Here is a 27,736-nt window from a genome sequence, read left to right as displayed (position 1 = left end):
AGCAAAAAAGCAAAAAGCAAACGACAACAATATTACTTTTTTTTTTTTAATTTCTTCTCTGAAGAGTGTGTGTTTTGTCATTTAGACTATGTGGAAACTACAAAAGTATCTGGCTATATTTTTGAGCTTTGCACTGCATTGTTGGGCCTGAGTTTGCATCTACAATATAATGGTTGCTAACGGCACTGAATAATGAAGTACATCCACTGACTAGGGTCAACAAGACCTTCTCATACCTTTCACACTGCACACATGCTCAGGAATATTATAAACAGGAGTTTTGTTTTATTCTATTGCAAACACAGTATTCCCAAAAGAATGAGCAAACCACTGAAAAGCTGTGTTTTCTCCTGTAATGGACTTTGGCGATGCTGTGGTTTGAAACCTCTCTTGTGTGTGATGCAGTGGAGGAGGAGAAGGAGGAGGGATGGCTGTGTAGCTGTCATGTGCTTATTGTTATACACCGCTCCAACAGGAGGTGAAGAAAGCCTGCAGATCTGTGACTTGTTATTGTGGCAAGCAAAAAGCTGTGCAGAGGCAAATTTAATCTGAATCATCAAAGTCAACAGCATGCTGTTGGTCTCCTACTGACTTGAAAGTGGTTTCTCAAGTAAAGTTGTGCTAATGATTGCACACGGATTCTGAGAACTACTCTGAGCAGCAAATGTTGGGACCAGCCTCACCTGGACAGAGTGAAGCAGGACTTTTCTGCTCCATAGGTCTGTAAGCTCACTGTCTATAGCTTAAGCTGCAACCAGTTATTTTCACCCTGATGAACATTCCCATCTCGTGACCCAGTGCAATCACAAGACTCTGCTTCCCATACCAATAGAAAAGGGAACTGCAGCGTACATGAAACCTGTAAAGGTTCCTTTGTGTGCAAGTCTCTCAGTCACACTATTCTGTGTAACAGTTTTCCTGCCTTCTCTGTTGTTGCATTTTTGTCATGCAGGCTACACCATCAGTGTTAAAAATGCAACGTTCAGCTGGGGAAAGGACCTTAAGCCGTCTTTGAAAGAGTAAGATTTCTTTATGCAACTGCAATACATCTACTTGCTTCCCTTTTTTCTGGCTCTTGGAAGGTCTGTTTGAAAAATGTCTGCTAATATCTGCAGGCTTATTTCTGGGAAAGGTTGTTACCACATGCCCCGTAGTCCATCTCATCTGACTTTAAAACATCTAGCTAATACTCATGCCTCATAGTATTCAGACATTATAGAACAGTGCTGTAAAGCTTTAACTCCACAGCAGCCAGCCTAGACTAGTTATCTATTAAGGACAGAAAGGCTAGGTAAATTTCTTAAATAGTTTTTTTTTTTTTTAACTGAAGCAGTGGACAAATTAAATTGATCTGATGGCTTATGAAGGCAGTTCCGATGTCTGGGTTTGGGTTTAATTCTAGCTCATGGGCATGTGAACAGTAGTCTCTTCTTTTAAGGTTCTTGTAGCAGGTGCATCCCTGTGGCTATACATATGCCATTTCCAGACTATGGAGGTGTACGTTTTACTCTTTTGCCTATTTGTATGAATACAAACAAAATTTGCCTGGAAGCATATACTTCCCTATGTTATGCTTTGTTGTCAGATCAAAATCACAGAAACCTGATAAGTGTCCATAGACTTCTCAGTCTGAGGAGTTCGTGATGCTGTGCTGAGTTTATTACATTAACAGGCTAACATGGATAACCTGCCAGCAAGAGGCTTAGAGTTCAAAGGAGCTGCTTTGGTTCAGGCAACCAAATCTGCAGCCAGGTTGACTTCAGTGTTCTGGGTTTTGTGTCAGAAAGAACCATGCGTCTCCAGCACAAATTGCTAGCTACCTGGGCCTAAAAATTAATTGGTGACTTCCTAAAATAGCAGTAAGGCAAAACTCAGCTAGAGGGAAAGAATAATGGGAAGAAGAAAAAAAAAAGTAATGTTTTTGAGTTTTCTTGCTTTGATGTTTTTATTAAAAACAAAACATTCTTGCAGTGTGCAAAATATCAACTACCTCTTGGGGAAGAATTGCAAAAGCATTAAAGCCCTAGTTCTGCATCAGGATCTTTGCAAACAGAAGTTCAGGTTGATTTTGTTAGTGAAAGACACTGTGAAGAGACTGTCCATCAGTCATTTCCACATCACCTTCAGAATTGGGACCTAAAGCAGTACCTTTTAGGACATCATGGGAAAAACAGTAAAGGATTTTTTTTTACTGGGAAAGATTAATTTGTCTTTTGTAATTGTGAACCCTGTTTATTAGCACTGGGAATATTTTAGTAAAATGGTTTGGACATTTTTAGGTGTGATGTATTCACTCACTGCTTCAGTACAGTTGCTCCTGGTTTTTAAAATCAAACCCAAAATATTTCTGGAAGATTGCTTTCAAAAGGCTTATTAGCCCTGTTTGACTTGCTGATGGACTGACGTGACACAGCAAAGGGTTTCAGAAGGCTTGTTACCAATCCCACTGATTTACAACCAAGAAAATGGATTAATGTTGGGTTTCCACTTACTCCTACAGTTCTGCTTACAGTTGACTGTACATGAGAAAGAGAGGAGAAAACCAAGAGGTGACCAAGCTATGCTTACTATACCCAGTCAGGCTGAGGTCAGGCTGATTTGTCACTGTGTATTTTAGCCCATTTAAAAGACCTCTAATGTCTTTAGTAAACTAATATTTAATTAATTTCCAGCCTGTTTCCTCCACAGTATAAATCTGTTGGTCCCCAATGGTGCTTTGGTTGCTATTGTTGGCCATGTTGGCTGTGGGAAGTCTTCTCTGGTGTCTGCACTCCTGGGTGAAATGGAAAAGCTGGAAGGAGAAGTGGCTGTGAAGGTTGGTATTGTTTCTAATGCCATTTAACAATGGTATAGAAATGTGCTTCTTACGCCTACTGTTGCTTGCAGTGCACATCAGGTTGGAGATGGAGTTGTTTGCTCCTGTGCCAGCTTGTCTGTGTGTTTATTTGGGTTTTGTCCACACCTGTTTACTTGTGTTTTACATGAAATTACTTTCTTGATTCAATCAATTGTGGATCAGCAATTAGTACACATATATGTATAATTTGAATACGTATCAAACAGGATCCATATATGTGTGCTGAAGATCTTAATCAGAGTTGTGAGCGTGAATCGATGCTTATTATAAGTTGGAGTTTCCTTTCTCCTATCTTGTTCTAGGGTTCTGTCGCTTATGTGCCTCAACAAGCCTGGATCCAGAATGCCACACTGAAAGATAATATTTTGTTTGGCCAAGCTCCTAATGAACAAAAATACCAAAATGTCCTGGAGGCCTGTGCTTTAAAAACTGACCTGGAAGTGCTGCCAGGAGGAGATCAGACTGAGATAGGAGAGAAGGTAATTTTTTTCAAGTCAGACCTGCTTGATGATTCCTCGTCTGTCGAGCTAAAGAGAACACTGTAGAGTCAGCACTTGATTTGGTTTGATCTTTACGACAGCATCCCTATTACAATCAGCGCTGAAACATGCAGGCAGTTCTCTGGAAGATAGTTGGACTTAAACATGTTCCTAACTTTAAGTGTTTGTACTGTATCACATAATTGCACGTCTAGCCCTGGTGGATCAGAGCATCTCCATTTGTAGTCCAACTGTAAGCATGCATCTGGCCAGAATACTTGAGGTCCTTCCTATTCCTGTGTGGATAAAAAGGGAGGGAACATATGGTGTGCTTCAAGTAAAAAAAGTAATATGATCATCCCTTAACATCTCCTTTTAATGAGAAACTTTTACGTCAGTGATTGCCAACAAAGCCTTCTTTCATAGGCCACTAAATTTGAGATGGATTTCATGAAGTTGGGTGAATGTATGGATTTATATGTAAGATGAGAGACGTGGAAGATGTTCCAGGTGCTGCAGCCCTGCTTTGAGTGTTTTCATTTTATGTCCTTGTTGACAGTCTTCCTTTTCATTGTTTTGAGTTTTAACAGCTCCCTTTAGGAGCTTATTAAGTGAGAGGCTTATTCTGTCTGCAGATTGCTGGGTGAGTGGAAGTTTGGCAGCGAACAGATTTAGAGGCGTTCTGTTCCTTTCCCTGGCTCTGAGTGCGTTATTCTCTTCAGCATCTCATGTTTCATTTAGCATCCATGTGTCTGGTGGTATATGAGCCATAAAAAAATCATAGCTGTTATTTGAACTCAGTTGTGTGATACATTTTGCTCTCTCCTTCCCTTCAGGGCATCAACCTCTCTGGTGGCCAGAGGCAGCGAGTGAGCCTTGCTCGCGCTGTGTTCAGTAACTCGGACGTTTACCTGTTAGATGATCCTCTTTCTGCTGTGGACTCGCATGTTGCAAAGCACATCTTTGACAAAGTTATTGGTCCAGATGGGGTACTTAAAGGAAAAGTAAGCTGACATTTAGATTCTCTTACAAATGCACATAAGCTCTGAAACACTAATGGGTAACAGGAAAGTTGTTTCACCACCGAGGCTTTAGTGCTGAATCATTCCTGAAATTCTGTGTTTAATTGGCAATGCAGACACCTTTTCTCCACAGCACAGATTCTGCGGTGAGCTGCTATTTAGGTATGTACAAAAGTGATGTGATCTAGTCAGAACATGTAGAGGCAAAAACCTGTTCTGTCTTTTTAAAAACCCAACTATTTGAGATGTCCAAAACCAAGGCATTTGTGGGAACTTGTAAAGGTTGTCAGTTTAGTATTGCTTGTTACTCAGAGGTGGCACAGTGAGGAAGCTGCAACAGCTTACTAATTTTACAGAAGTCTTTGGCAGTATGCAACCAAATTACAACCTCTCTGCTTCCTCTTCTACTCCTGCTACAATCTTCTCAGACTGCCTCAGTGCTTAAAAGGGAAAGAGGGGAGTGATGACTCAGTTGTTTTACTTCCCTTTGTGGCTATATCAGCAGGTAGTAGGAAGCATAGTAAGTTCATGTAGATTTTTTGAAGCTAATTTGACTAACAAGGGCAGGGTATTTCTCTTGGCATTTCACCTAAAGATGATAATTCACTCCCCGTCTCAAAAATGCAGTATTATTTGACTTGTTGGGTAGCATTAGTGCACTGCAGCATTTAGTCTCAACAATGACAACTGAGAGATGTGTTTTTTTTCTCTTTTTCCCTATCCAGACCCGTATTTTGGTGACCCATGGCATTGGTTTCCTGCCTCAGGTAGACCATATAATTGTCCTGGTAGACGGCAAAATCTCCGAAATGGGATCTTACCAAGACCTTCTGAAACAAAACAAGGCTTTTGCAGAATTCCTTCGAAATTATGCACTTGATGAAGACATCGAAGAGGATGAACTAACAAGTACAGTACTGCTTTTTCTTAAAATATGTCTTTCTCTGTCAACCAGATTACAGGCACTTTCTCCGTATACTGTCCACTGCTCCTTCATGACGTCCTGACATTTGTCTTTCTGCACTACCATAAAAAATGCTATCTTTGACCAGTTCTGTTTTATTGATAAATGTTTTCCCAAAGAAATTTAGTTCAAAAATTTCATTTGATTTGTCCTAGAAAAAGCGATTCTTGTGTTTGAAATTATTTCAAAGTTGAGAATTTCTTTTACAATTGGCAAGGTTGAGCTCAGCAGGAAAATGGAATAGGAAAGAACAAACTGGGGTCTGCTATCATAAGGGCTACACAGAATTTGGTTTTCTTCCTTTGTTCACATGTTGTTCTTCAGTTTGTTTGTGTTTTTTTTTCCACACAAGTTAAATGATATTTTAATCTTGGGTTACCTTTAAGCTTGGTTTTATGCTGATAAAATATTGCAGGATTAAAGTATTTAGGTAAAAGTTTCCTTTGTGTAGCAGTGTTCTCACGCTCTTTGATTGCAGTGCTGTGCTCTCACCAGACAGGCAGAAAGGAACATGCATGGCATCTTTTAGCAATAGCAGAGGCTTGCAGTAGTTCCTGACATGAGACACCATCCCAAGATCATGCCTAGAGCATGTTCTATATGTAAATTTAGCTAGAACTAACTATAACTCTATCACTTAGCATTTTGGATGCACGAAGGCAATGAGATGTAAATGCATTTGGTCACCAATCTGCCTCAGAAGACCTCTGCAATTTAGTAAAGTGATGCACCGAAGGGATGTGACTACTGCCGTTGGGGGTGATTAATGATGGGATTATATACTATGATTTTCCTGCTATGATATTGATTTTCATTACTCTTGCTTTGCCTGGCCACTTGTTTCTCTGCTTTATGCTTCACTCAGCAGAATCTGAGATGTAATCTTGTCTTGCAGTGGTGGAAGAGGAAGAGGTCCTGCTAGCTGAAGACACTCTCAGCATCCACACTGATCTGGCAGATAACGAACCTGTGACGAACGAGGCCCGCAAACAGTTCCTTAGGTAAACGTGAAGTCCTCTTGTGTTTATAATCTGTGTCTGGGGTAAAACACATCTGAAAGATGTTAATCAAATACTGTCTCATGGTCTATGATTTAGTTTCCTCTGAAAAATAAATTGTTATAGAGTCCTTTTGAAAGTAAATGTGAAAGAACATGCAAAGAAGATCAAACAGCTGTTCCTGCAATCTTCTTTTTAATCCAAATTGAACCAACTTCTTAAAGCAACTTTTTTCATAACCATACCCTTGGAACACTCTCCAGTTACTGTTGATGTGAAAACGGAGAAGCTCGGGGGCTAGCTTTGAAAAGCCTGTATTGCAATGAGGACTGCCCTGTATCAAAGTGTCCAGCCCTTGCCACAGCCTTTGTTAGGAACTATAGTTCTGGCATTACTGAACATCACTTTACATCCATGGGGATCCTACGTACATCCATATCTGTAAGTGAGGCTGGCATGGGAACAGAGCAAAAGAGCTGGGATGAAGTCCAGTCTGCTGCATCCTATTCTTGCTTTAGCACAGCCACAATATGCCCTTTTTCTCCTAATGACTCTATTGTTTTGACTAGGCAACTTAGTGTAATATCTTCTGAGGGAGGAGAATGTCCCAACAAAATGTCAACGAAACGGAGAGTCTGTGAAAAGAAGCCAGCTGAGCCTCCTCTGCCAAGAAAAAATCCTAACGAGAAACTTATTCAGGCAGAAACCACTGAAACGGGAACGGTATAGTGTGATATTCTCCCTTCCTTTTTCTTCATTTTTCCTGCTTGAAAAAATATCATTTTTATTTTTACATTTGATCCAGTTCTGTTAAATGCATTGTATAAATTATGACAGCACGTTTTAGGAATTAATCTGGTGGCCACTGATCCTTCAAATTTGGGCTTTTGGCAGGGAATTCTGCACCTGGCAAAGACTATGTAGTTAGGGAAGAAAAGAATCCCTTCCAGCTCCTGCCACAGTCACCTGATACTGCATAGCACTGCACTCTGTCAGCTCTGTCTTTGCGTTGCAGAGCTTTCAGCACTGTTAGTCTTTAAACCCTTTGGCTGCTGTGCAAGTCCAGCTGCAGCACTAGATACTTGATGACCTGCAGCAGTGGGTTCTACAAGCCAGCTGCCTGCTGCGTGCCAGTGGATCTGTTCTGTCTAAACGATACCTTCCACATCATCTTCAAGAGCAGTTTATGCTCATGGGTACAAAAGGGGCTGCACTCTCTGCGAGCAGGGCCAGGGAGTAAAATAGGAATAGAGAAAAAAAGAGAGGAAAAGGGAAAAAGAAAAGATAGGAATAAAGACATAAAATCCAGGGACAGCAAAGGGGATGGAAAAGGAACAGGGTGATCTTGTCAAAGAAAGCCTCTTCCTACCACTTCAGAAGGTGTCCTAACACTCAACATGTCCTGTTTACTGTCTGATGTACATGCTTCGTAGCACAGACATTTAATTGACTGTTTCTGTGAATTGTTTTAGCTGTTAAAGTCCCTAATCAGCAACACTTGTTCTCTAAATTGTTCTTCCTTATGCCTTTTTAGAGACTGTTGTGTCCCGAGCCTCTGTCTTTTTTGCCTCTCTGCCTTTTTTTGCATTACCTTAGAACTTACTGTGAAGACACTTGAATGGAGGCCTAAAAAAGAACCTGGATAGGCCCTTTAAGTAGTCCTGAGCTGGATATGCCTGGCAAGTTGCTGCTTTTGCCTGAAAGGCTTGGTTGCTGTTCCTGTTACCCATCCTTTGCAGCTGTTTGATAAACCTCTTCCCAGCCTGTCTTGCAGTCTTAAAAACTAAAACCCCACAAAACTAGTACAATACAGTTCATCAAAATGGAGGAGAAGAATATTTCAGATAAGCTTCTGACTTGTTTAGAAAGTTACCGCCCTGACATGGAGCTCAGACAGGTGAACTCTTCTCTGCAGTCTGTTAGATTTTGGGCAGTTCTGAACTTAGTAGTTCCTCTGCTGAAGGATTCTTTTTTCTGTCTAAACTTCTGATTCTGTAAGTTGTACAAACCAGCTTTGGTGTGTGATTTTGCAGGTAAAGCTAACAGTGTTCTGGCAATACATGAAGGCTGTCAGCCCTGTCATCTCTTTAGCTATATGTTTCCTATACTGCTGTCAAAATGCTGCTTCTATTGGGGCCAATGTGTGGCTCAGTGACTGGACCAACGAGCCAGTGATAAATGGGACTCAGCACAACACATCCATGCGAATCGGAGTCTATGCTGCCTTGGGCCTCTTGCAAGGTGAGACCAGATAAAAATCATGTCTTAGTATTTATCAAAGAGGAATTAGATGGGAAAGCCACTATATTAGTTGCTGGTGGCCCAAAATTGCCATCAAAATGCTATCCTAAACAAGGGAAGTAAAGAAAGCTAGAGCCAACAAAATCTGAGCTCAGTCCCCTACTTTTAATTGTGCTGTGAAGCCTTTGGAGGGGTTTGAATGGGTGACATGGAAGCTTGGGAGAGAGAAATTGGAGTGAGACAATGAAAACTCAGGTGCAGAAAAGACAGAGGTTGGGATGAAGTTGCAGCATTAGGTCTTCATGGAGGCTTGCAGAAAGCAGAGGGAAGATAGTTGTGCATCTGTCCTGTGTGGACAGCACGGTGAAATCCACAGGATGTATTCCTGTGTGTTAGGCAGCAGTGACCACAATGCCATGGTGCTGATGTGCGTGGTAAGAGGGAGGTGGACAGGGAAATAGTAAAGCAAAAAGGCTTCTAGCACAACAGGAGCTGCTTGAGGGTCAAAGAGCTGCAAATCGGTAACATCACACTTGCTGGTTAACACATCTCTTTACTTGGAAGGCCTCATAGTGCTTGTCTCCTCTTTCACCCTGGCAATGGGAGGCATTAACGCAGCCCGGACGCTTCATGCGGCTCTGCTGGAGAACAAATTTCGCACACCACAGTCCTTCTATGACACCACTCCAACTGGCCGAATCATCAACCGCTTTTCAAAGGACATCTATGTAATCGATGAAGTCATCCCAGCAACCATCTTGATGTTCCTTGGAACGTTCTTCACCTCTTTATCGACAATGATTGTGATTATAGCAAGTACTCCGCTCTTTGCTGTGGTTATAGTTCCACTTGCAATTCTGTACTTCTTTGTTCAGGTAATTGGAAAGATATCTCACTACCATTGTAATGGCTGTTATTGCATTATTTGTGTTCTTTTTTTTATGGGGTGTTTTTGGTGTTTTTTTTTAAGAAAAACAAATCAAAAAAAATTGCAGTATCTGAAGTAACCATGTTTATGTAGACAAAACATTATTTACTTCTCCCAGTAAAGGAAGTGTCTCCTGTGGGACATGGTCATAAAATAAATTGGCATAACTTTTTTTGCTTTTAAGTAATAACAAGTAAGCCTACTGCTAGAGATAGAACTGCAGTGCGTTTTAATATATTGAAATGTGCATGTATTTGACGTACTGACAAGTTGTTAAGGTGGAGAGGAGTTAAAATGCTGAAAATAGCATCAATTTTATTGACTTCTGAGCAAAAATGAAGCATATGTTAGTATGTAGAGACCTGATAATGGAGGTACAAATTCATGCTCATTTTCTTGGAAAATGAGGCTCCTACAAATGCATTCATTTTGTTACGCTATGTTACCTGAATTTAAAGTGACATAGATAAATTCATCTTAGAGTATGTAGAAATGGCAGTCACCCAAAACTCTAGTTTGGAATGAAACAAAGGTAACTTTACTTGAAATACTTTGCAATTATAGGGAATATTTTTAAGGGTTTAAGTGCATCATTAAAAATCTCCTTTAAATCCTTAACCTAATAATCCCTTAACCTAATAATCATTTTGCTGATAATTAAAAGAGTAAGTATTTCATGTACCCTTCAACTTTGTCCAAAAAATGGCAGCGATTCTATGTAGCTACCTCCCGTCAGCTGAAGCGTCTGGAGTCTGTGAGCAGATCTCCCATCTACTCACACTTCTCAGAAACAATATCAGGAGCCAGCGTCATCAGAGCCTACAGGAGAGAGAAATCCTTTGTAGACATCAGTGATCTGAAGGTGGATGAAAATCAGAAGAGTTACTATCCTGGCATTGCATCAAACAGGTAAAAAGGAATATAACTTCTTGTTTCTGCTTAGTTCTTTGTGTTTGCACAACAGGTCCAAGCAAGCATTTACCTCTCTTCTTATGTCTGCCTATTGACCAGGTGGCTGGGCATTCGAGTTGAGTTTGTGGGGAACTGTATTGTCCTTTTTGCTGCCCTCTTTGCTGTGATTGGTAAAAACAGCCTGAATGCTGGCTTGGTAGGACTTTCAGTATCTTATGCACTACAGGTATGTGTTCTAGCTCTCTGTTGATAAATTAGCAGTACTTAAGTACTTGTCAAAGTTGGAGTTAGTAAGGAAATAATAAAAACGAGTTGTGGAATATCTGGAAACAGCAGAGATTTACACTGAATGCTGACAGGCCATCAGCAAGTCCACATGCAGTTCAGGGCACTTTGGGAGCACTGAGGGTGTGCTGCACCCCTGTATCTCCAGTGGCAGCGTGCAAGCAGCCCAAGAATGTCAGGTGCACCTGCCAACAGCAGCTCATTTGAGCAGCATGGGCTTGATGTGTCCCAAGTTTTGCCTGCTACATAGAACATCTGCATGTCTGGGTAATCACAGGGAGATCAATAGAATTCATAAATAGCAAGATAAACTATATTCACCCAAGCTATGAACAGTTGAGCAGATTTAATGGTTTCGCTCTTGTCAGAAGCTTTTTATATACAATGAGTGTGCAGGACTGCTGTTAGCAGTTTTCAGGTGAGACGCATGACTTTGGGGAATGACTTGAAACCAACTTTTTTGTGGGGCAGTTATTAAAGCACCATGGGAAACATGTCCTTCTTCACATGAACACCTGGTTATCTGTGGATGTCTTGTCCCAGTATCTGTATTAATGTTGATGCAAAGGTAATTACTTGATTTGTAATGTCAGTGTGAATTCATGTCTTAACAACAGTATCCACTTTTGTTAAATCTGTTGTTGTTCCTCTGTGGGCAATATTTTGTTCCTTGTCTTCACCAGGTGACCTTGTCTCTGAATTGGATGGTCCGAATGACTTCTGATCTTGAAACTAACATTGTGGCTGTTGAAAGAATAAAAGAGTATTCAGAAACTGAAACAGAGGTCAGCTACTGAGAGTCAAGCACGTTCACTAACAAGCATGGCAAAATTTTAACACACAATGTTTACCTGGTCTTTCTTTAGACTCTTGAGAGAGAATTCCTGCTCTGAGAGTATTACCATTTAACCTGAACAAATGTCACACTCTGAACTGTAATTTATGCTACCCCAGCTCCGAATTATTACTGCTATCATGCAGTCTGTGCTTAGCATCTCATTTTCTGCTAGTGTGAGTGGCTATAGCATAACAGATATGATTTTCACCATCAGAATATTGCTCCCATTGGGTTTGAAGTGTTTGATGCGTAGTCCTACCTGCGTAGATGGTGCTATGATCCTGCCTCTGAGCACAGCTGCACTACAATTATCAGTCTACGCACATGTTTTCAAAAGTATTTATATTTAATCAGCTTAATCAGACCTCCTCTCCCTTGAGAGAAGAACATCTCCAGGAACACTGCACTGCCTAATCCAGAAAAAATCATTCGATCATTTTCTTTTGTTGCCAAATACTTTTAAAGGTAGCAGATGGAGCTATGCTGGGAAATCTGCTGCTCTGTGGACATGGTGGGGTTTGTTAGCCCCGTGTATACGAGAAACTAAGAATTAGGAAATGGATGGTGTGAGGAGAGCTGCAGTGTACATTTCTGGAGATAAAGTATTTGATATGGAAGAAAAAAAAAAAAGAAGGTAGACAAGATGTGTGATGTATATTATAAGCCAGAGCTTGAGCTGGCATGGAACAGATAGTGTTCAGCTAAAGCACTTGTCTAATGGAAGCTTGTTTTCTATCCAGGATCCTGTTCTCTTTTCTGGAACACTGAGGATGAACCTGGATCCATTTAATAAGTGAAGTTAATGGGAAAAATGTTAATTTATATCAGTTGAGGATTTGACTTCATATGCTCAGATATATTTTTTCTTGTAAACTTCACAACAATGACCAAAATGGGTGGATGCTTAAGAAACTATTTTTAATTTGTAACTAGAAATTCAATTTATCATTTATATTTCTAGTAACCCATAAATGCTAATGTTTGTATCTGAGTTTGAATTATTAATTTTTTAAACCTGTATGAGGCATTTCTAATTTCTGTGTCCTTCAGGCTCCCTGGGTAATTGAGGATAAGAGTCCCCCAGAAGACTGGCCATCCAAGGGCGAGCTGGAATTTGTGAATTATTCAGTGAGGTACAGGAAGGGCCTGGACCTAGTGCTGAAGGATCTAAACCTCCAAGTGCACGGTGGAGAGAAGGTGAGTAACCAGCTGTACGTCTCTGTTGTAACTTTGCTTTGGGCCTCCAGTGACAACCATGGATAAAGGACAAGAGCTATGCGCACAGTTGCCTCAGTAGTGCAGACTACATAAGCTGGCCAGCAGTAACGACTGTGGCAGCATCCTCCAGGCAGGAAGCAACAGAACCGACTGCGTGGGTCTTTCTGGACTTTAAAAGTTAGGCTGGCATCGAGTTACCGCGTAGGAGGCACCAGTGATTGCAAGTGACAGAATTTCAGTGACAAAAATGCTTCTCTGAGGAGATGTAGATGGGAGAAGGAATTCCAGCTTTTTCCACAATCTGGCTTTGCCTGTGAAATTTTTGGCATGGAAGGAAATGACATTCTTTGCTTTCTTAATTGGGAAATTGTCTTTGTTCTGGGAGATTCTCTTCATGCTTCAATTGAAAGTGCTGGGCTTTGTGTGCTGTTAACAGAACAACTAGCATGGGAAAGTCCTCCAGTCAATAGGCTATTAATAGAAGAGGGCATTATCACAGAATCACAGAATGGTTGAGGTTGGAAAGGACCTCTGGATGTCATCTGGTTCAACCCTCTGCTCAAGCAGTGCCACGCATTATTATCCTTATACTAAGCAGACAGGATGACAGTTGCCTTCTGGAATTCAGATATGTGTGCTTATGATAAAGTCTGAATTGTACTCTAAAAACCTATTTTTTGCTCCTTGTCTGTTATGCTAACATAGGTAATCCCTAACATGGGTACTTCAGCTAATCGCCCAAACTCATGTAGGATGATCGTAGGCCTTTGTACATAATTATGGGAATGACAACACATTCATTGTAATGTATGACACAGTTTTCTAGAGAAGGGTGATTAAGTTATTTTTTCAGATTCCTATCTGGTATAAAACCTCTTAGAGACATCTTGATGTTTTGTTTTGTTGTTGGTGGTATTTTTTGTTTTTAATTCTATGCGTTGCTGTTAATCCTCTGATTTGTTGTAGATCGGGATTGTTGGCAGAACTGGAGCAGGGAAGTCCTCCATGACACTCTGTCTCTTTAGGATCCTGGAAGCTGCAAAAGGGGAAATTAAAATTGATGGTGTGAGAATTTCAGAGATCGGCCTCCATGACCTTCGATCGAGGCTAACAATTATTCCTCAGGTACAGCTTCCGTGTGTCACAATAAAGGAAGGTTATCAAACCACAAACAGTAGTAGTTAAACCACAGAGGAAAATGCTTTGTTGCATTCATAAAATGGGTTCACACCAACAAGTCATTGTATTTCCTTCTGTGGTCCTGTCCTGCCATCTCACAAGCTGATGGTGGGTGATAAAACAGAGTTTAGAGTAAAATATCTTTAGAGTCTGTGTATAATGTGATGTATTTTCATAGTGGATAGGACTGGAAGGTAGCCCACCTCCAATGCAATAGACACTTAATAACTCGTGTATTAATACCTGTACTTAAAACAGCTAAAGCACTTGTCTAATGGAAGCTTGTTTTCTATCCAGGATCCTGTTCTCTTTTCTGGAACACTGAGGATGAACCTGGATCCATTTAATAAGTATTCAGATGAAGAAATATGGAAAGCTCTTGAACTGTCTCATTTGAAGAGGTTTGTCAGCAGTCAGCCATCCATGTTGGAATACGAATGCTCAGAAGGTGGAGAAAATCTTAGGTAAAGAATGTTTGGATTAGAAATATACACTGAGCTTTCATTCAGCCCTAACAGCGAGTAACACTTGAGCACAGATTTACACTGTAGTTTGTTGTGTCCTGAAGTACTTGGCCAGCTGTTCCAAGAAAACCAGTAAGGCTCAAACATGTTGTTCTTCCGCCTCTTCCAGGAACGATCTGATTCACTTTTGCTGCTGGGAAGAATTTCTCCCAAACCAAAATCTTGTCTTATCAGTATAGAAAGAAATTTCAGGATGGCAGGGTATTATGAATAGGCGATCCCTTAACCATGGTTTGGTAGGAAGGGAAATGCCATGGTAACATGTAACTGTTGTGCTGAGTAAGAGTCCTCTGTCTGTACTGACAATTCATCAATGGTTGTTTGCTGTTATTATTTTGAAAGATCCATGAAGAAAGACATGAATGGTGTGATAAATCATGCTTGGATATGCTGTATTGGCTTCTGTGACCACAGTGTAACCAAATTGTGTGATGGACATTCAGCTCCTTCCTTGTCCCTCAGAGACACTCAAAGGCAGTGTCTGGGGAGCTATGGGGGGGGTATTGTGAGCTGCCTAGTTATTTTCTTTGATGGTAGAAAGGACTTGCAACCTCAGAACTTTTAATTTTTTTTAAGTTTGTGTATATCCAATGTTGTTACACCTCTGCGTGTTTCTGAAAACTCAGACAGAAGCATTATAATTATTAATTTCCCTGACTTTTGATGTAATGACTGAAAGGGGACATTTGGTGGCTCTCTAAGTACTGGGTCAGCTAGTTAACAAAGTCAGTTAATGAACAAACACGTGCTGAAAGTAGCTGAGTAATGCTGCAATGTGTATTTATTTCCTTTAGGCCTATCAGGCTGGGCTGTTAGCTAAATAATTTTTTTTCCTGTTCGGTAACTTTGATGAGTAATCTGCTCCAGAACAAGAGATTCTGAACAATGGAGAGCTAAGGAGCAGTGGGGCCTCTGTGAAAGCCTTGTCTCTGCTTGCAGTGTTGGCCAAAGGCAGCTCGTCTGTCTTGCAAGGGCACTACTTCGCAAGACAAGAATCTTGATCCTAGATGAAGCAACGGCAGCTATCGATCTGGAGACAGATGATCTTATCCAGATGACAATTAGGACTCAGTTTGAAGACTGCACGGTGCTGACAATAGCACACAGGCTGAACACAATTATGGATTACACGAGGTAAAACACTTAATGGTGCATGTGTTGGGGCTTGCCAGTGTGCTGGGTATGTGAAGCAGGGTCTGATTTGTCTCCAGATAGTCACACTGGTGCTCTTGTCAGATAGTACATAAGCAATAATGTTTAAGCCATATAATCCTAGAATATCCGGGCTTGATTTTGATACAGTTGGCATAAGTTCTATATCCATTAAGCAAAGCTGTGCAAGAGATACTACCCAGTTGCATGAGTGGCACTGTCAACAAACTTGAAGATCCATTTTTAACCAGCAGCTGCTGTAACCTTTTCACTTGCGTTGTATTAATTATTTCAAAACCTATTACTATACTTAATGAGCTTTTTCAAGTCATTCCCCAAAGCCTCGCCATGGCTTTGCAGTACTATGCTTTACAAAGCTACCAATGGAACCATATTTAGGGTTGTTTTTTTTTTTTTTTTTTTTTTTTTCTGGGAGATGGTGATTGCGCTGTACCTTTTTAAGTCAAACAACAGTTCAGGGAGAATGTCTATCATCTGTTGTGCTTCAGCGTGTGAAAATAATTGAGCAAAATAGTCAAGAGAAAGATTAGAGCAGTATTTGCTTTGCGATAGAAATGAGTATCACATTTCCTGTGAGGAATTCTGACATATCTTTTACCGCCACCTTTTGTTTTGCACAGGATTCTTGTTTTAGACAACGGAACCATAGCTGAATTTGATACACCTGCAAACCTTATAGCATCAAAGGGTATTTTCTACAGTATGGCTAAAGATGCTGGACTAGCATGAGAAGACGACCCCTTGTTGAGGGTTTTTTTTGGTTAATTTTTTTTTTTACTGACTTGCCACAAACGTGACTTGTGAATGTACTGTAATTTACAAAAGTTTTTGTAGTAGACTTGTGATATATTAACAAAGTATTTTACAATTATAAGGACCAGAAAGTGAATTTTATATTTTTAAATATTTTCTATAAAATATTTTATTATATGCTTCTTTCCCAAAGAATGCCAAACACTCTGTCAAGACAATGTATGTATCGCAAGGCAATATGTACTGTATTCTGGTTTATAATTAGTAAATTATATTCATGGTACAAAATACACCTGTTTTGTGTCTTATGTATAAGGGTTCATTGGTTTTGAAGTGGAAACACAGGCCCAGTGGCTCAGCTTGAAAAAACAGTAAAAGAACGTATAGTTTCTGAGTGGTTCCAACCTGCTCCTTGCAGGAGAAAAGAGATGAATGCGTCAGCTTCAAGGCTGTGAGCTATCCCAGCACCTTTGGTATCCCTACCTAGTGAAACTTGAGGATTGTAAAATTCCTTCTTCAACTTAAGGGTTATGAATAACTTGTATTTAAAACTAAAGCTACAGATATGGCTTAATGTAAATAATTGCACAATTTCTGACAGGTTAGGATAGCCCACTTCAGCCTGCAGGGGCATGATCAGCACGCAAGTATTGCTATTTTGTTCTACCTCTCCTGTATGAAGTTGCCATGAGTAAGTCTCGACTTAAGCTGAACATGCATTCTGCATAGATGAGTATATTATTTCTCTCTTTCAACACTTATCACCTGAAATAATGTTATTTGTTATACAGAAGTGTCTACCTTACTGTTGATAGCCAAGTCTCTTCAAATTATGGGGAGTACTGTTTTAAGCAACGTGTGCTTCTAGAACCTGATAGAACATCCTTTGCTTTAGTTGTTCACTTCCTACTTGGTGTAGGAAGCACTATGGAAAACTACCTCGCAAGAAGAAGTTCTTATGTTTTTCTGTAAGTAAAGTTCCAAAAAACTTTGAGAAGACAAAAATAATCATTTATTAATTGTTACAAACGATACTTCTTAAATTGAAACAAGAATCTGCAGCCAAGCATTCATTTGAAATTAACATTTCACATAGCAATGCACAAAGTAATGAATTATTTATCATATACAGTAATGTAATGGTTATACACTTATCAGATTAAGTTAGGAGTGTTAATAGTATCTTCTGTGTATAAACTGCATAATGTAAAAAAATATTCTTCTGAATGCATAGTTATCTATCAGCATCTGCACAATGTTATTAGTGTAACAATGAAGGCAATCAGCCTAGCAGCTGAGCTTTTCTCCATTACTTTTGACTAGTTAATCCACAACAGCTCGGTACCTTTATGGATTTAGCTGGCATTTAGAGAGCCGGTACATAAACCACAGCTGTTCTGTGTGCCAGGGACAACGCAATAGACAAGGCATGATATAAGCAACAAGAATTTTATTATTCCATTATACAGAAGGTAATATACCACCAGCATTTTAGTATAAGAAATCAACATTGCCGATGACTCAGACCACATTTGACCTCTAACACTTTCACAAGAGGCTATTTTGTTGTGACAAAATGTTTTGCTATTGTCCTTAGGAGACCGAGCTTCAATCTAGGTAATTGACGCAGGAAATTTGGGTGTTTGCACGGCTTTGTGCTTTCAGGTGAACGCTGGGCATCTGCCTACACAGCAGATAGGGAGAGGGCTCCCCCTTGTGTGCCTGCTCACTCCTGCTGAAGCTGCTTCCCACTGCACAGAGGACTATTCACTGGATGGGAGAGCGTGGGCAAACCCGGGTACCAGTTCCTATTGTCTTAGCTGTAATACGGGCGACAGCTCTGACTGCCAGGGAAGAGCGACGACTTTTCCTGTCCCTGTCTCCGAGAAAGGAGAAAAGGCTGTGGAGGACACCTAACGCCAGTCAGAGGAAGTCATCTTCTGTGAGAAGAGTGGTAAGAGTTAAGAGGGTTTTCACCTCAGCACTTCCTCCAGCTAGTTTGGAGGGTTCCCTTCTCTGCAGGCTACTGCTGTAAGACCCATTTCACAGGTCCATGTGCAACGTACAGCTGACTTGAGCTGTAAATTCTATCAGACAACATGAAAACAAAGTCCTTTGGTGCTGTAGTTTCCAAAGAAACTGGAGGGGCGAGGAGGGAAGAGGGGAGAAGACAAGCTGTGGCAAATTGAGTCCAGTTTGGTATGTTCTGTCTGCCTGTTTATATCTAGTCCTTTAGTTCTTTTATCTAATTCATAGTACATATTTTACAGTTATGCTACCAGAATAGAACTCTACCTCAAATGCAGATGACTGAGTAAATATTAAAATCCTAAAAAGTTAGATAAAATCCAGCTCACCGTCTTAAATACTTTTCAATTTATTTATATCAGAATTTCATATCACAGCAGTCCAATTTTGGATTTTTATGGAACAGGAATAGTGTTTTTTTTCAGTAAGCAATATGGGTAAACACAAGTCATTGGAGGAAAAACAAGAAAAAAGTACATTGCATAGGAACATCAAGATTTTCATATTAGCTCAGAAAACCCTGGGCATTTCATTAGATTCTTTTTACACAGGCAACTTTAAAGTTTCAATACATGATTTTTTGTCAGGAATGTAGGTGGTAAGAATTCAATAAAATTACAATTCTTGTGCTTCCAAAGGGGAACATAAAAGCAGCATTGGAGAACTGTATTTTCAATACAGTAACAAAAATAGTATTTTAAACTGCACGTGTCAATACTATATATTGACAGACAACAATAAAATGGATCTATGATTTTGGTTGAGAGCATATTTATGATTTGGATAATTACGGTCACTTTTTGTTTCAACCTGAGAAATAGGGAAAGGTGTAAACAGGTATTAAGAAATCACAGGTAATAAGTCACTTGATAGTATTCAAACTAGACATAGTTTTGTGCTTCTTCCACAGATTTAAACCCTCCTGTTTTTTTCCTTCTAAATATGATCTGACTAAAAACAAATGATTTAGAAAGCGTTAATGGTAATGGACTCAGTACAAATATTAAATGGGTTTCGTGGCAGGTTTTTTAGCATGAGTACCTCTGCTATTTTATAGCAAATTATTAGAACAGTTTAAGGTAAGCCTTTCCCTGAGAGCTGCTACCTCTACAGTATTTCAAGATTATCCTTTTTTGTAAGGAAAAGTGTTGCATTAACAGGTATTTTTACCAATACTTCCTTTGCATAACCTACTTTCATATCAGATTAATTACTCTTAGATTAACTAGAGGCTGTAATTGTGCATAACATCTTTAGTTTATTTCAAGGTTAACAAAATAGATTTTTTTCACATCATTAGCCCTTATAGATACTGTATTTCAAATATTATTTTAAAATGAGAGATACAAATATTTTGTTTTATTCTTTAAACAATTAGTATGTCAGTTCTGATGCCTTCTTGTTATAACCACTCCGTTCAGAAAGTGTTGGGACTCTGAAAAGGAAGTTTTTGTCGCTTACTGTTAGAACAAGCTCCAGTTCTTGGAAATCCTGTAGCCTTGCAACATCTTTGTCCTTTAAATAAATACAGTCAGTTGTTAGGTGATAAACTGTATGTTCAATTTAGAAGAGGTAAACTAAATAGTAGGCTTATACTAAAACAAAGTATGTATTTATCCATAAATATGACAGTTCTTTACAGTAAACTGGAAGGCAGACATCCTGCTGCATCTTATATTTGTTCTGGGACCCTATTCAGCTATTTGCCTGTTTTTAGAAGGAAAGCAACACTGTGACAGTGAGTGCAAGTGATTAATGGAATTGTGCTTCTAAGATCTACTGCATGCTATATTCCTTGAGTATACTCTTCTGATCTCCACCTCAGCCCCCATTCTTCCCCCTTTTGGTAATTCTTAGAAGCTTATGAATTGATTTCTTGCATCCACTCAAGAAGGTCCTGCACACAGCTTCCTCTAGAGCAGCCCACCAACACCATCCTGGAGCTGGCTTCAGCAGCATCTTTAGAGACTGACGGAAGGCACCCTCCCACAGTACAGCTCAAGTTCTGATCCCCTCTGCAGCAGTACTCTGCTGCTAGACAGCATTCAGTAGAATTAATTTTGTATCACCGCAAGGAACAGTAAGTGTCCTGCATCCTACCAAGGCAGTCTGAAGTAACAAGAGCTGGAGATACTCCCTTCAACAACAACCTAAGTTGGCAAGTGATAGAATTGCTAATGTCTCTTTTTTTTTCTTTTCCATTTTTTGACTAGTAAATAGTAATTCATCTTGTACTCAGTGAAAATGCAGTACACTGAAGTCTATTTATTAATCTAGTACTAATCAGATTAGTTCCACAACTGATGCTAACAATGCTGTAGAGGCATTTGAGAGTGAAAGAGAGGTGAACCGTTAATTAGTAAAACAGGTCAGCAGGTTCATTTTCTGTCTGCTGCACAGGTAAATGTCATGGAAGTGAAAAAAGTTACATTCAAAGACCTGCACTCAGAATATTTCTCAAATACTTTTAAAAAGGAACTGTGTACAGTCCTTCTTGAACTAGAAAAACTCAGTTAAGTGCTATAGGCCTATTAAACACTGCTAACAGGTCACAGTAGCATGATTTTGCACGTGGAGAAATCAGATATAAATAGGGCTCAATACTAAATGTTTATGGAAGGAAATGATAAAGAAACTTGAGAACTTTTTAATAGGAAGAAAAACCACTACTAAGTGCTGAAAGTTGAAGGGAGTTTTTAGTTGCCCAGTTCAAAGTGACCAATCATGAAACACTTAGAATATAAATAGTAATAATAAAAATCGGTGACTGGTTAACACGTACCTTCTGCAAACATTGCAGTTGACTGTTACGGAACTTTGGCCAGAACATTAGGAAGTCTGAAGGAATCTATAAAACACTACAGTGCTGTTTGAGTGCATGGGTCATAGGTGAAAAATGCACTAACAGACACAACTAACCACCTAACTCCTCCTCTTCAGTGTTTTAGTCTCTAAGACAGTGAACATCGCTACAAACTAGTATTGTCATCTTTTTGCAACATGGGCATAATGCAGGTGATAAATGAACTACTACTTTTCCATGGTAACCTAAAAATCTTTCTTATAAGTTACTGCATTCAAAATTAAGAGTTCTTACCTTTCTTAGCATTGTATTTGGTAATTTTCTGATCTTCTGTACATGTTCAGGGTTAACACCCAGCTCACGGCAACTCACTCGGAGCAGTTCCTTATAGGTCAGTTCTTGTCTGTCCAGTTCAATTTCAATGAAGTCATTTTCTTTAAGACTAGGATTTTGTATTCTAACTTTAAGCACCAGTTCTATTCAAAATAAAAAGGTACATTCATAGGCAGATGTGTAAAAGAATTGGAAAAAAATGTACTAAATATTTCTACATTCTATTAGCCATGTTTTTTATCATTTGTAATAATACAAGGATCCCCAAAAAGCAAATAACTGGACAATATCCCTGTTTGGGCAGGCAATATTTACCCACAGAAGTGGTAGATCACGTCAATACTCAAGTCTTTCTCCAGACTGAGCCAGCCGAGATTCTCTCCAGCTGACTGGTTACGTACATTCTTTATTTGAAGGGTATGTCATTTAGAGAAGTGGATTACCCTAGTTTCTGTAAGCTTTTATAGCATTTGAGACAAACAGCAAGTGTTTTCATCAATATTTTAATAACAAGTTCCAGCAAAAACAGCATATCTGCCTCTTAAATTCCCTTCAAATGTTTCCTGGATGCCTAATGCACAAGAACTTGAAAACCTCTAGAAGTACTGTGAGTACACATAACGCTGACTAGTCCGTTTTCACTGTCCAAGGTGAGAGAATTTCTAAGAAAAGGTGAGAAGAAAGGCTTTTACCGTTACCTTGCATATTAAGTGGAAAAGCTCCTGTGAAGAAAACCGGCTGAAACGTTGGAACAGGCCCCGTGCAGGAGCCGTTCCCTAGCTGAGGTCCAGGCTGTTTCGATCCAACTGGCGAAGGAGGACTTCTGTTCCAAGATGCAGGTGTCTGGTAAACGGGGCCGTTCTGCACGGCAGGATTTGAGCATCGTGGTACGGCGCAGCCTCCAGGCAAGGATGGTGCAGCTCCCTTACTGCCTGCTGCCTCAGGAGCAGCATTCTGCTGTGCTGATGCCCGCGTGCACGTCTCCGTGTCGGGTAAAGGAGAAGAGTCAGGATCTTGCGATTCTGTACACGAGATACTCCCATTCACAGAGGGATCTGGAATATTGTTACTCGTGGTATTATAAACGTAAGGGAAAGGTGGGTTAGCCAGGTAATTAGGGATGATTGGCAGTTCTGAATCATTTTTTAGCTCTGGTAGTTCATCATCTTCCACTGTAAAACAAACAAAACAACATTATCCAAGAATCTGATACAAATAATTCTGGGGGCGCTATTTCCTTCTAAATACTGCCTTTTTTAAAACCTTTATTTATTTTTAATCTGCAGCCGGCACATTGTTACATGGTCTCTGGTGGTACAATGCTATCATCTTCATAATGTATAAGGCAATGAAAAACAAAGGGTATTATAATGTTTGATATTAAGTCAGGGGATAAAGGGAAAAGCACACACAGTCCTGGGAGAACTGAAACATTAGCAATTCAACAGCTGGGAGACAATAATGAAAACAAAGACAAAGGAATACAAAGTGGAAGAGAGGTTGCTAATCAACCATATTTCAAATTACTTATCACTTCTTGCAGCAAAGCCTACTCCACTCCAGCAGTTACAAAGTGCAACAAAAATGCTCTTGCAATATGTTTTAATGAGCTGTTTCTCCAGGCTGCTAATTTTCAATTTATTGAACAGGTTCTAAATTCCATAGAATAACAGGAAAATTACTTATTGCTCGTACACTGTAAGGGTTTAATACAAATTTGAGATATTTTCCCCTGTTCTCCTTTTGAAAATTGGAATCTGCATCTATCTGTGACTGGTTTAATCATGGCATTTTTCAAAATACAGCTTTTACAGTTTTTCAGTATTTGGGGAAAAAGACTTGGCTAGCTGGGTATGGAATTTGTTGGTAATCCTTTCTTAAACTTTGGTTTCTCACTAAGCAAACACCCTAGAGATCAAGCCACAGTTATTATGAAAACTTAACACAGTATTTGGCAATGCAAAATAAGACTGGAACATAAGTGCTTTGCACAGCCTCCTCCTATCATCTTTAAAGAGCACGCATCACATAGGCAATAGATTTACCTCCCAGCATCTTCCTAATCTCCCTCTTTGACGTTAATTGGACCGGCCTCTCTCCTTTCTTGGTGAGGATCTCCTTGTCGGCACCAGAGTGCAGCAGGTAAGCCACCACTGGAGCATGGTTCCGTTTGCATGCCCAGTGCAAACAAGTCCTGCACATGGAAGATGTTAACACTGTTTGAAATACTAAATTACAGCAGACTGATTTCCACACATTCTTGCTGCATATTAGAACAAGATCTAATGCATGTCTAACATAAAAACAGTTTTAATAGCAATGCCCCTTGCAAATTCACGCTGGTTTTGGAGCCTGCAGTGACACCTGCTGATGCAGTTTTCCCTTGCTCTAATGATCATGATACCAAGTTTCCACAGCAGTATTTTTAAAGTTCAAGACGTCATCAGTGATAGTACCATAGACTTAGTAGACTTGCACATTGTAACCTACTGTACAGTCTTGCCATTTTTCCTTATCTTAGGTTCTAGCAATGTTTGACCTTTCTCTAGTTTTTACCTTTTAATTCTCTAGCTCTAGTTAAAGGAAACTTTTCTGGAAAAAAATGAACACAGTTAACTGTTCTCCAAGGTGCATGTTTGTTTTAAGAATCAAATAAAATACAGCAGAACTAAATAACATACTTATAATGGAAACAAGTTTCAATTGCAAGTCAAGCTCCAAAAAGCTTTTTCCACTGTGCTTTTTTTTTCTTCATGAAAGAAACACAGTCAATATACTGCAGTTGCATCTTGACCAATAACATCTAACTTGGTATACAAAATTCTGTTCTTTTGAATTTTCGTGTATAAAAGAGAACGTATGGAGAAAATAAAGAATCTGATCTATTGGAGGGGTACAAGTTAGACAAAACCATGGAAGGACAAAATAACTTGCAAAACCCCGTTCATTGTTATGTATTCTGATTTAAACTTGATTTACCCAAAACAAAAGGCTTATTTCTACAATTTCTTCTTACTAAAATTAATGCACCTTGATGACAGAAAGTATCTTTGAATTAAAGGTAATGGCACTAGTCACTGCAGCAAGTGTTGTTATTATGTAGAATTAAGTCTAATTGAAGTGTCATAAGTGTCAGTATATGCGTACACATTTTTTTCTTCAGACTATCCTAGGAACTGTGTTGCCAATTCTTTTAAAGAGCTGATACTCCTAACAATATTATAGAATCCTGTACTCCATCTCCATGGTTGGGCTGTGCATTTCAGATAGAAAATACCATTTTAAAATGGGATAATTTTGTTAGCAGAAAGTATTCCTAAATTCCCACAAAATCTGAGACAAGCTTCAAGAAATTCAGACCAGGTTAGGGTAGTTTTGCTGTGCAGTGCTTTCTGGACCTCTCACAAATATCTCCTTAAGTGTGAATAGTTTCCCTAAATTCAGAAGTAGCACGCTGCTGAATCATAAACTAGTTTGGACTGAAGTGGGGGGAGAAAGTGCACAGCATGTGTCAATATTTGCTTTTATTGCTCACGTGATGACCCTCCAGTGAGGATTATTATAAGCTGTTTCTCTATGTTAAGTCCCCGAGATTTGTGTGGGACCCTGCACGTGTACAACATGTGTATGTGCAGTTTGTTCAGGAGGCACATAAGCCTCAATAACACTGGCCTCATGTTGGAATCCATCCTGAGCATTTCATGTGGTCTCGTGCAGAGAGGTAATGCCTACCCTCAGCCCCAGCACACATCTAAACGTAATTATGCAGCACCTCTGCATCAGAGATACTGAGAGGCTCACTGGGGAAACTTAAATTCAACAAGCAGACTTCAATAACAGCAAACTTCCATCGGTTGTCATAGTTAAAAATGACCAGATTGTTATTTTTAAAAACTTGTATTTATGTCAGATTTCTTTCTTTCCTATGTGACAGTTTTAGATACAAACTAATTTGGACAACGAGCAGTTGCTTACCCTACGTGCCAAGATAATTCAAAGTCTTAAGATTTTTACAAGCTCCAGTTTTAATCGCCACACTTTGAAACCTGCCAGTGCCCCACATTTCTCAAAGTTACTGGTCAAGCTTTCGCCTGTGAAAGTCCAGCTGCTTTCCTAATTTTATTATTCCTTTTTTTTTAATTTAATTAGAATTAGAAACAATGTAGCATGGTAACTACAGGCTGAATTAACTTCAGGAAAACAGCTTCTGCAAATGCCTGAGCAAATCCTACTTCCCATGCCCAAGGGTCTGGGGTGTAGTCCCGAACCTACAAGTGTTGGGACAGGACATTGCAGGAAAGTTTTGGGTTTAGGGTTGTCAGCTGAAGAGAGTTTGTGTGTCACTGAAACAGCCTGCAACTTACCACGTAAAATGGAAAGTAATCTTCCAATCCAGTTTAGAAGTTAAAAAAATAAGCATGGTGATAAGGGAACACATCCTGGCAAGCTGAAGTTTACTTTCTGACGGCTACTTCGCTGTGCTGCCTTACGTTCTCCAAAAAAAAAAACGGACAACAACGACCTGAAGAGGCACAAAGGCATAAAAGGCAGCTGGGCAGAGACCTCGGGTTTTCAGCACCCACAGCCGCCTTACTGACACTTTTCTCTTTTCGGAGCAACGGCACCCCCCCAGGGGAGCGCCTGGCGAGAGGGGCTGGCGTTTTAATTTCGCCCTAAATCCTCGCTGCCGGCGCTCTGCCCGCTTCCCAAGGAGGAGCGATCGCCCCGCGGCCTCCCCCGCGCCCCGCCGCCCCTCACCAGCCGTTGACTTCGTTCTGGGAGTTGGGGTCCACGCCGAGCCCCAGCAGCCTCCGCACCTCCTCGGCGTCCCCCAGCGCCGCCGCCTCCCGCAGCCGCTCCTGCAGCTCCTTCGTCTCCATGGCGGCCGGCCCCTCGGCGGCTTCCCCCGGCCGCTACGGCGCCCCCCGAGCTCGGAGAGCCATCCCCCGGCCGGGCCCCGGCTCCCTTCGAGGGGTGTCGCCCCCCCGGCCGGCCTTAGGGCGCCCCGAGCCGCCCCGCTCCCCAAACTCTGCTGGGGGACGCTATTCTCTGTGACAACCCCGGCCTGGAGCTTTGGTTCCTACTCGCAGCCCTGCCCGCTGGGCCGCCAACTCTTGTCCTTTGCTCCTGTGGGCTCCCAAATTGTGAAGTTGGCCTTTTCTAGGGAATTCGCCTCGTCTATGAGAGTCCTTTAACGAATCCCTACAAAAAGTAAATCAACGTGAAAGATTGCCTGTAGTTTACGGCATTCGGTTTGAAAAGCCATTTCTGATTGTTGTTGATTTGTCCTAAGGCAAGCTACAGGAGACAGAACTATTTAAAAAAAAAAAAAATCACAATTCTAAAGAGTCACCGTAATAACTCCAGGCTCCAGGCAGACATCTAGGCAGAATCCTGGCCACTTCTCTGTGCAGGGACACCTGCAGGAGTCATGAGGCCCCCTGTTCGGAGGCTACTCGCTCTCTTTGGTGTCTGAATGCAATTGGAGCAATAAAAATAAATGGACCAATTCTGCCCCCTTTTTTTCTGGAGCAGACAAACACCCACCTCCCATCCTTCCAACAAGCCCAGGCTGGAGAATATTAAGACATAGGATTCATACCAGTTGTGTTGCATTGATTTCAATGAGGTGTTTCCAACTGTTCAAATGGTTGTTATCTCATTACAAAATTGCAAAGTTTAGAAGAACTTGGCAGTGCCTTGTGGTGCTGTGCAATGGTGGGTTTATGGGCGTATTTTGGAAAGGGAACTCTACAGGCAGCGCTGTTTGCAGGAAGCCCCCAGTGATGCTGAGCAAGGCTGCCACGAGTCCTGAGGGCCTTACAGGGTCAGCACTAATACAGACTTATAAGTCTTTAGAAAATACAATTTAATTAAAAAATAATAATTTCATGCAGCTTGGATGATGAAAATGATTCTGAGAAAGTGGGAAATAGTTGAAAATTAGAAAGGTGAAATTCAGTATTGACAATGTAAAAAGTCACATCTGGGAAGGAAAAAAAAACGATGGAGTGTTAATGTGATGAAATATAAATCAGTAATTTGTACCCCTATAGCATTATTGCAACAACAATAGAAGTGTTCCATTTTGTGCACTTACAAGGTCCTGCACGGAAGAAACCCCTTCTTTCAGGGTGATACAGACAAAGCAAAGGGAACCCCAAAACAACTAATAAAAATTAGCAATTTTTATTAAAAAGT

At 40.3% G+C, this 27,736-nt stretch overlaps 2 protein-coding genes across 5 annotated transcripts in view; one reads left to right on the top strand and one right to left on the bottom strand.

The window, feature by feature from the left end:
• Nucleotides 1-16,661, top strand: part of ABCC3 (ATP binding cassette subfamily C member 3) — a 48,442-nt gene extending 31,781 nt beyond the window's left edge. Inside the window, exons 15-31 of one of the 2 annotated variants that reach the window (XM_080560365.1) lie at nt 953-1,019; nt 2,689-2,815; nt 3,160-3,336; nt 4,173-4,340; nt 5,084-5,267; nt 6,218-6,323; nt 6,890-7,043; nt 8,354-8,561; nt 9,168-9,436; nt 10,199-10,398; nt 10,501-10,627; nt 11,370-11,471; nt 12,575-12,721; nt 13,709-13,867; nt 14,219-14,385; nt 15,385-15,579; nt 16,239-16,661. In XM_080560365.1, coding sequence (XP_080416491.1) covers nt 953-1,019; nt 2,689-2,815; nt 3,160-3,336; nt 4,173-4,340; nt 5,084-5,267; nt 6,218-6,323; nt 6,890-7,043; nt 8,354-8,561; nt 9,168-9,436; nt 10,199-10,398; nt 10,501-10,627; nt 11,370-11,471; nt 12,575-12,721; nt 13,709-13,867; nt 14,219-14,385; nt 15,385-15,579; nt 16,239-16,347 — 2,666 coding nt within the window. In that variant the 3' untranslated portion in view covers nt 16,348-16,661. Of the gene's footprint in view, nt 1-952; nt 1,020-2,688; nt 2,816-3,159; nt 3,337-4,172; nt 4,341-5,083; nt 5,268-6,217; nt 6,324-6,889; nt 7,044-8,353; nt 8,562-9,125; nt 9,437-10,198; nt 10,399-10,500; nt 10,628-11,369; nt 11,472-12,574; nt 12,722-13,708; nt 13,868-14,218; nt 14,386-15,384; nt 15,580-16,238 lie in introns of both variants that reach the window. The other variant, XM_080560364.1, reaches the window with a different exon arrangement.
• A 699-nt stretch (nt 16,662-17,360) lies between these two features.
• Nucleotides 17,361-26,665, bottom strand: LOC308179764 (ankyrin repeat domain-containing protein 40-like). 3 transcript variants are annotated; one of them, XM_080560446.1, is made up of 6 exons: nt 26,294-26,665; nt 23,581-23,729; nt 22,234-22,707; nt 21,497-21,678; nt 19,861-19,914; nt 17,361-18,311 (listed from the first exon to the last, which is right to left on the bottom strand). In XM_080560446.1, exons 1-6 carry the CDS (start codon nt 26,413-26,415, stop codon nt 18,285-18,287), a joined length of 1,008 nt encoding a protein of 335 aa, XP_080416572.1. In that variant the 5' UTR covers nt 26,416-26,665; the 3' UTR covers nt 17,361-18,284. The 3 variants fall into 3 exon arrangements, with proteins under 3 accessions (XP_080416572.1, XP_080416573.1, XP_080416571.1); XM_080560447.1 differs by lacking the exon at nt 19,861-19,914 and having other exon boundaries at nt 26,294-26,664; XM_080560445.1 differs by having other exon boundaries at nt 17,361-19,914; nt 26,294-26,653.
• Nucleotides 26,666-27,736: the final 1,071 nt, after the last annotated feature.

Source organism: Anser brachyrhynchus (genome assembly GCF_964034855.1).
Source record: "Anser brachyrhynchus genome assembly, chromosome: 18".
NCBI lineage: Eukaryota > Metazoa > Chordata > Aves > Anseriformes > Anatidae > Anser > Anser brachyrhynchus.
This window is presented reverse-complemented; position numbering and strand designations above follow the sequence as displayed.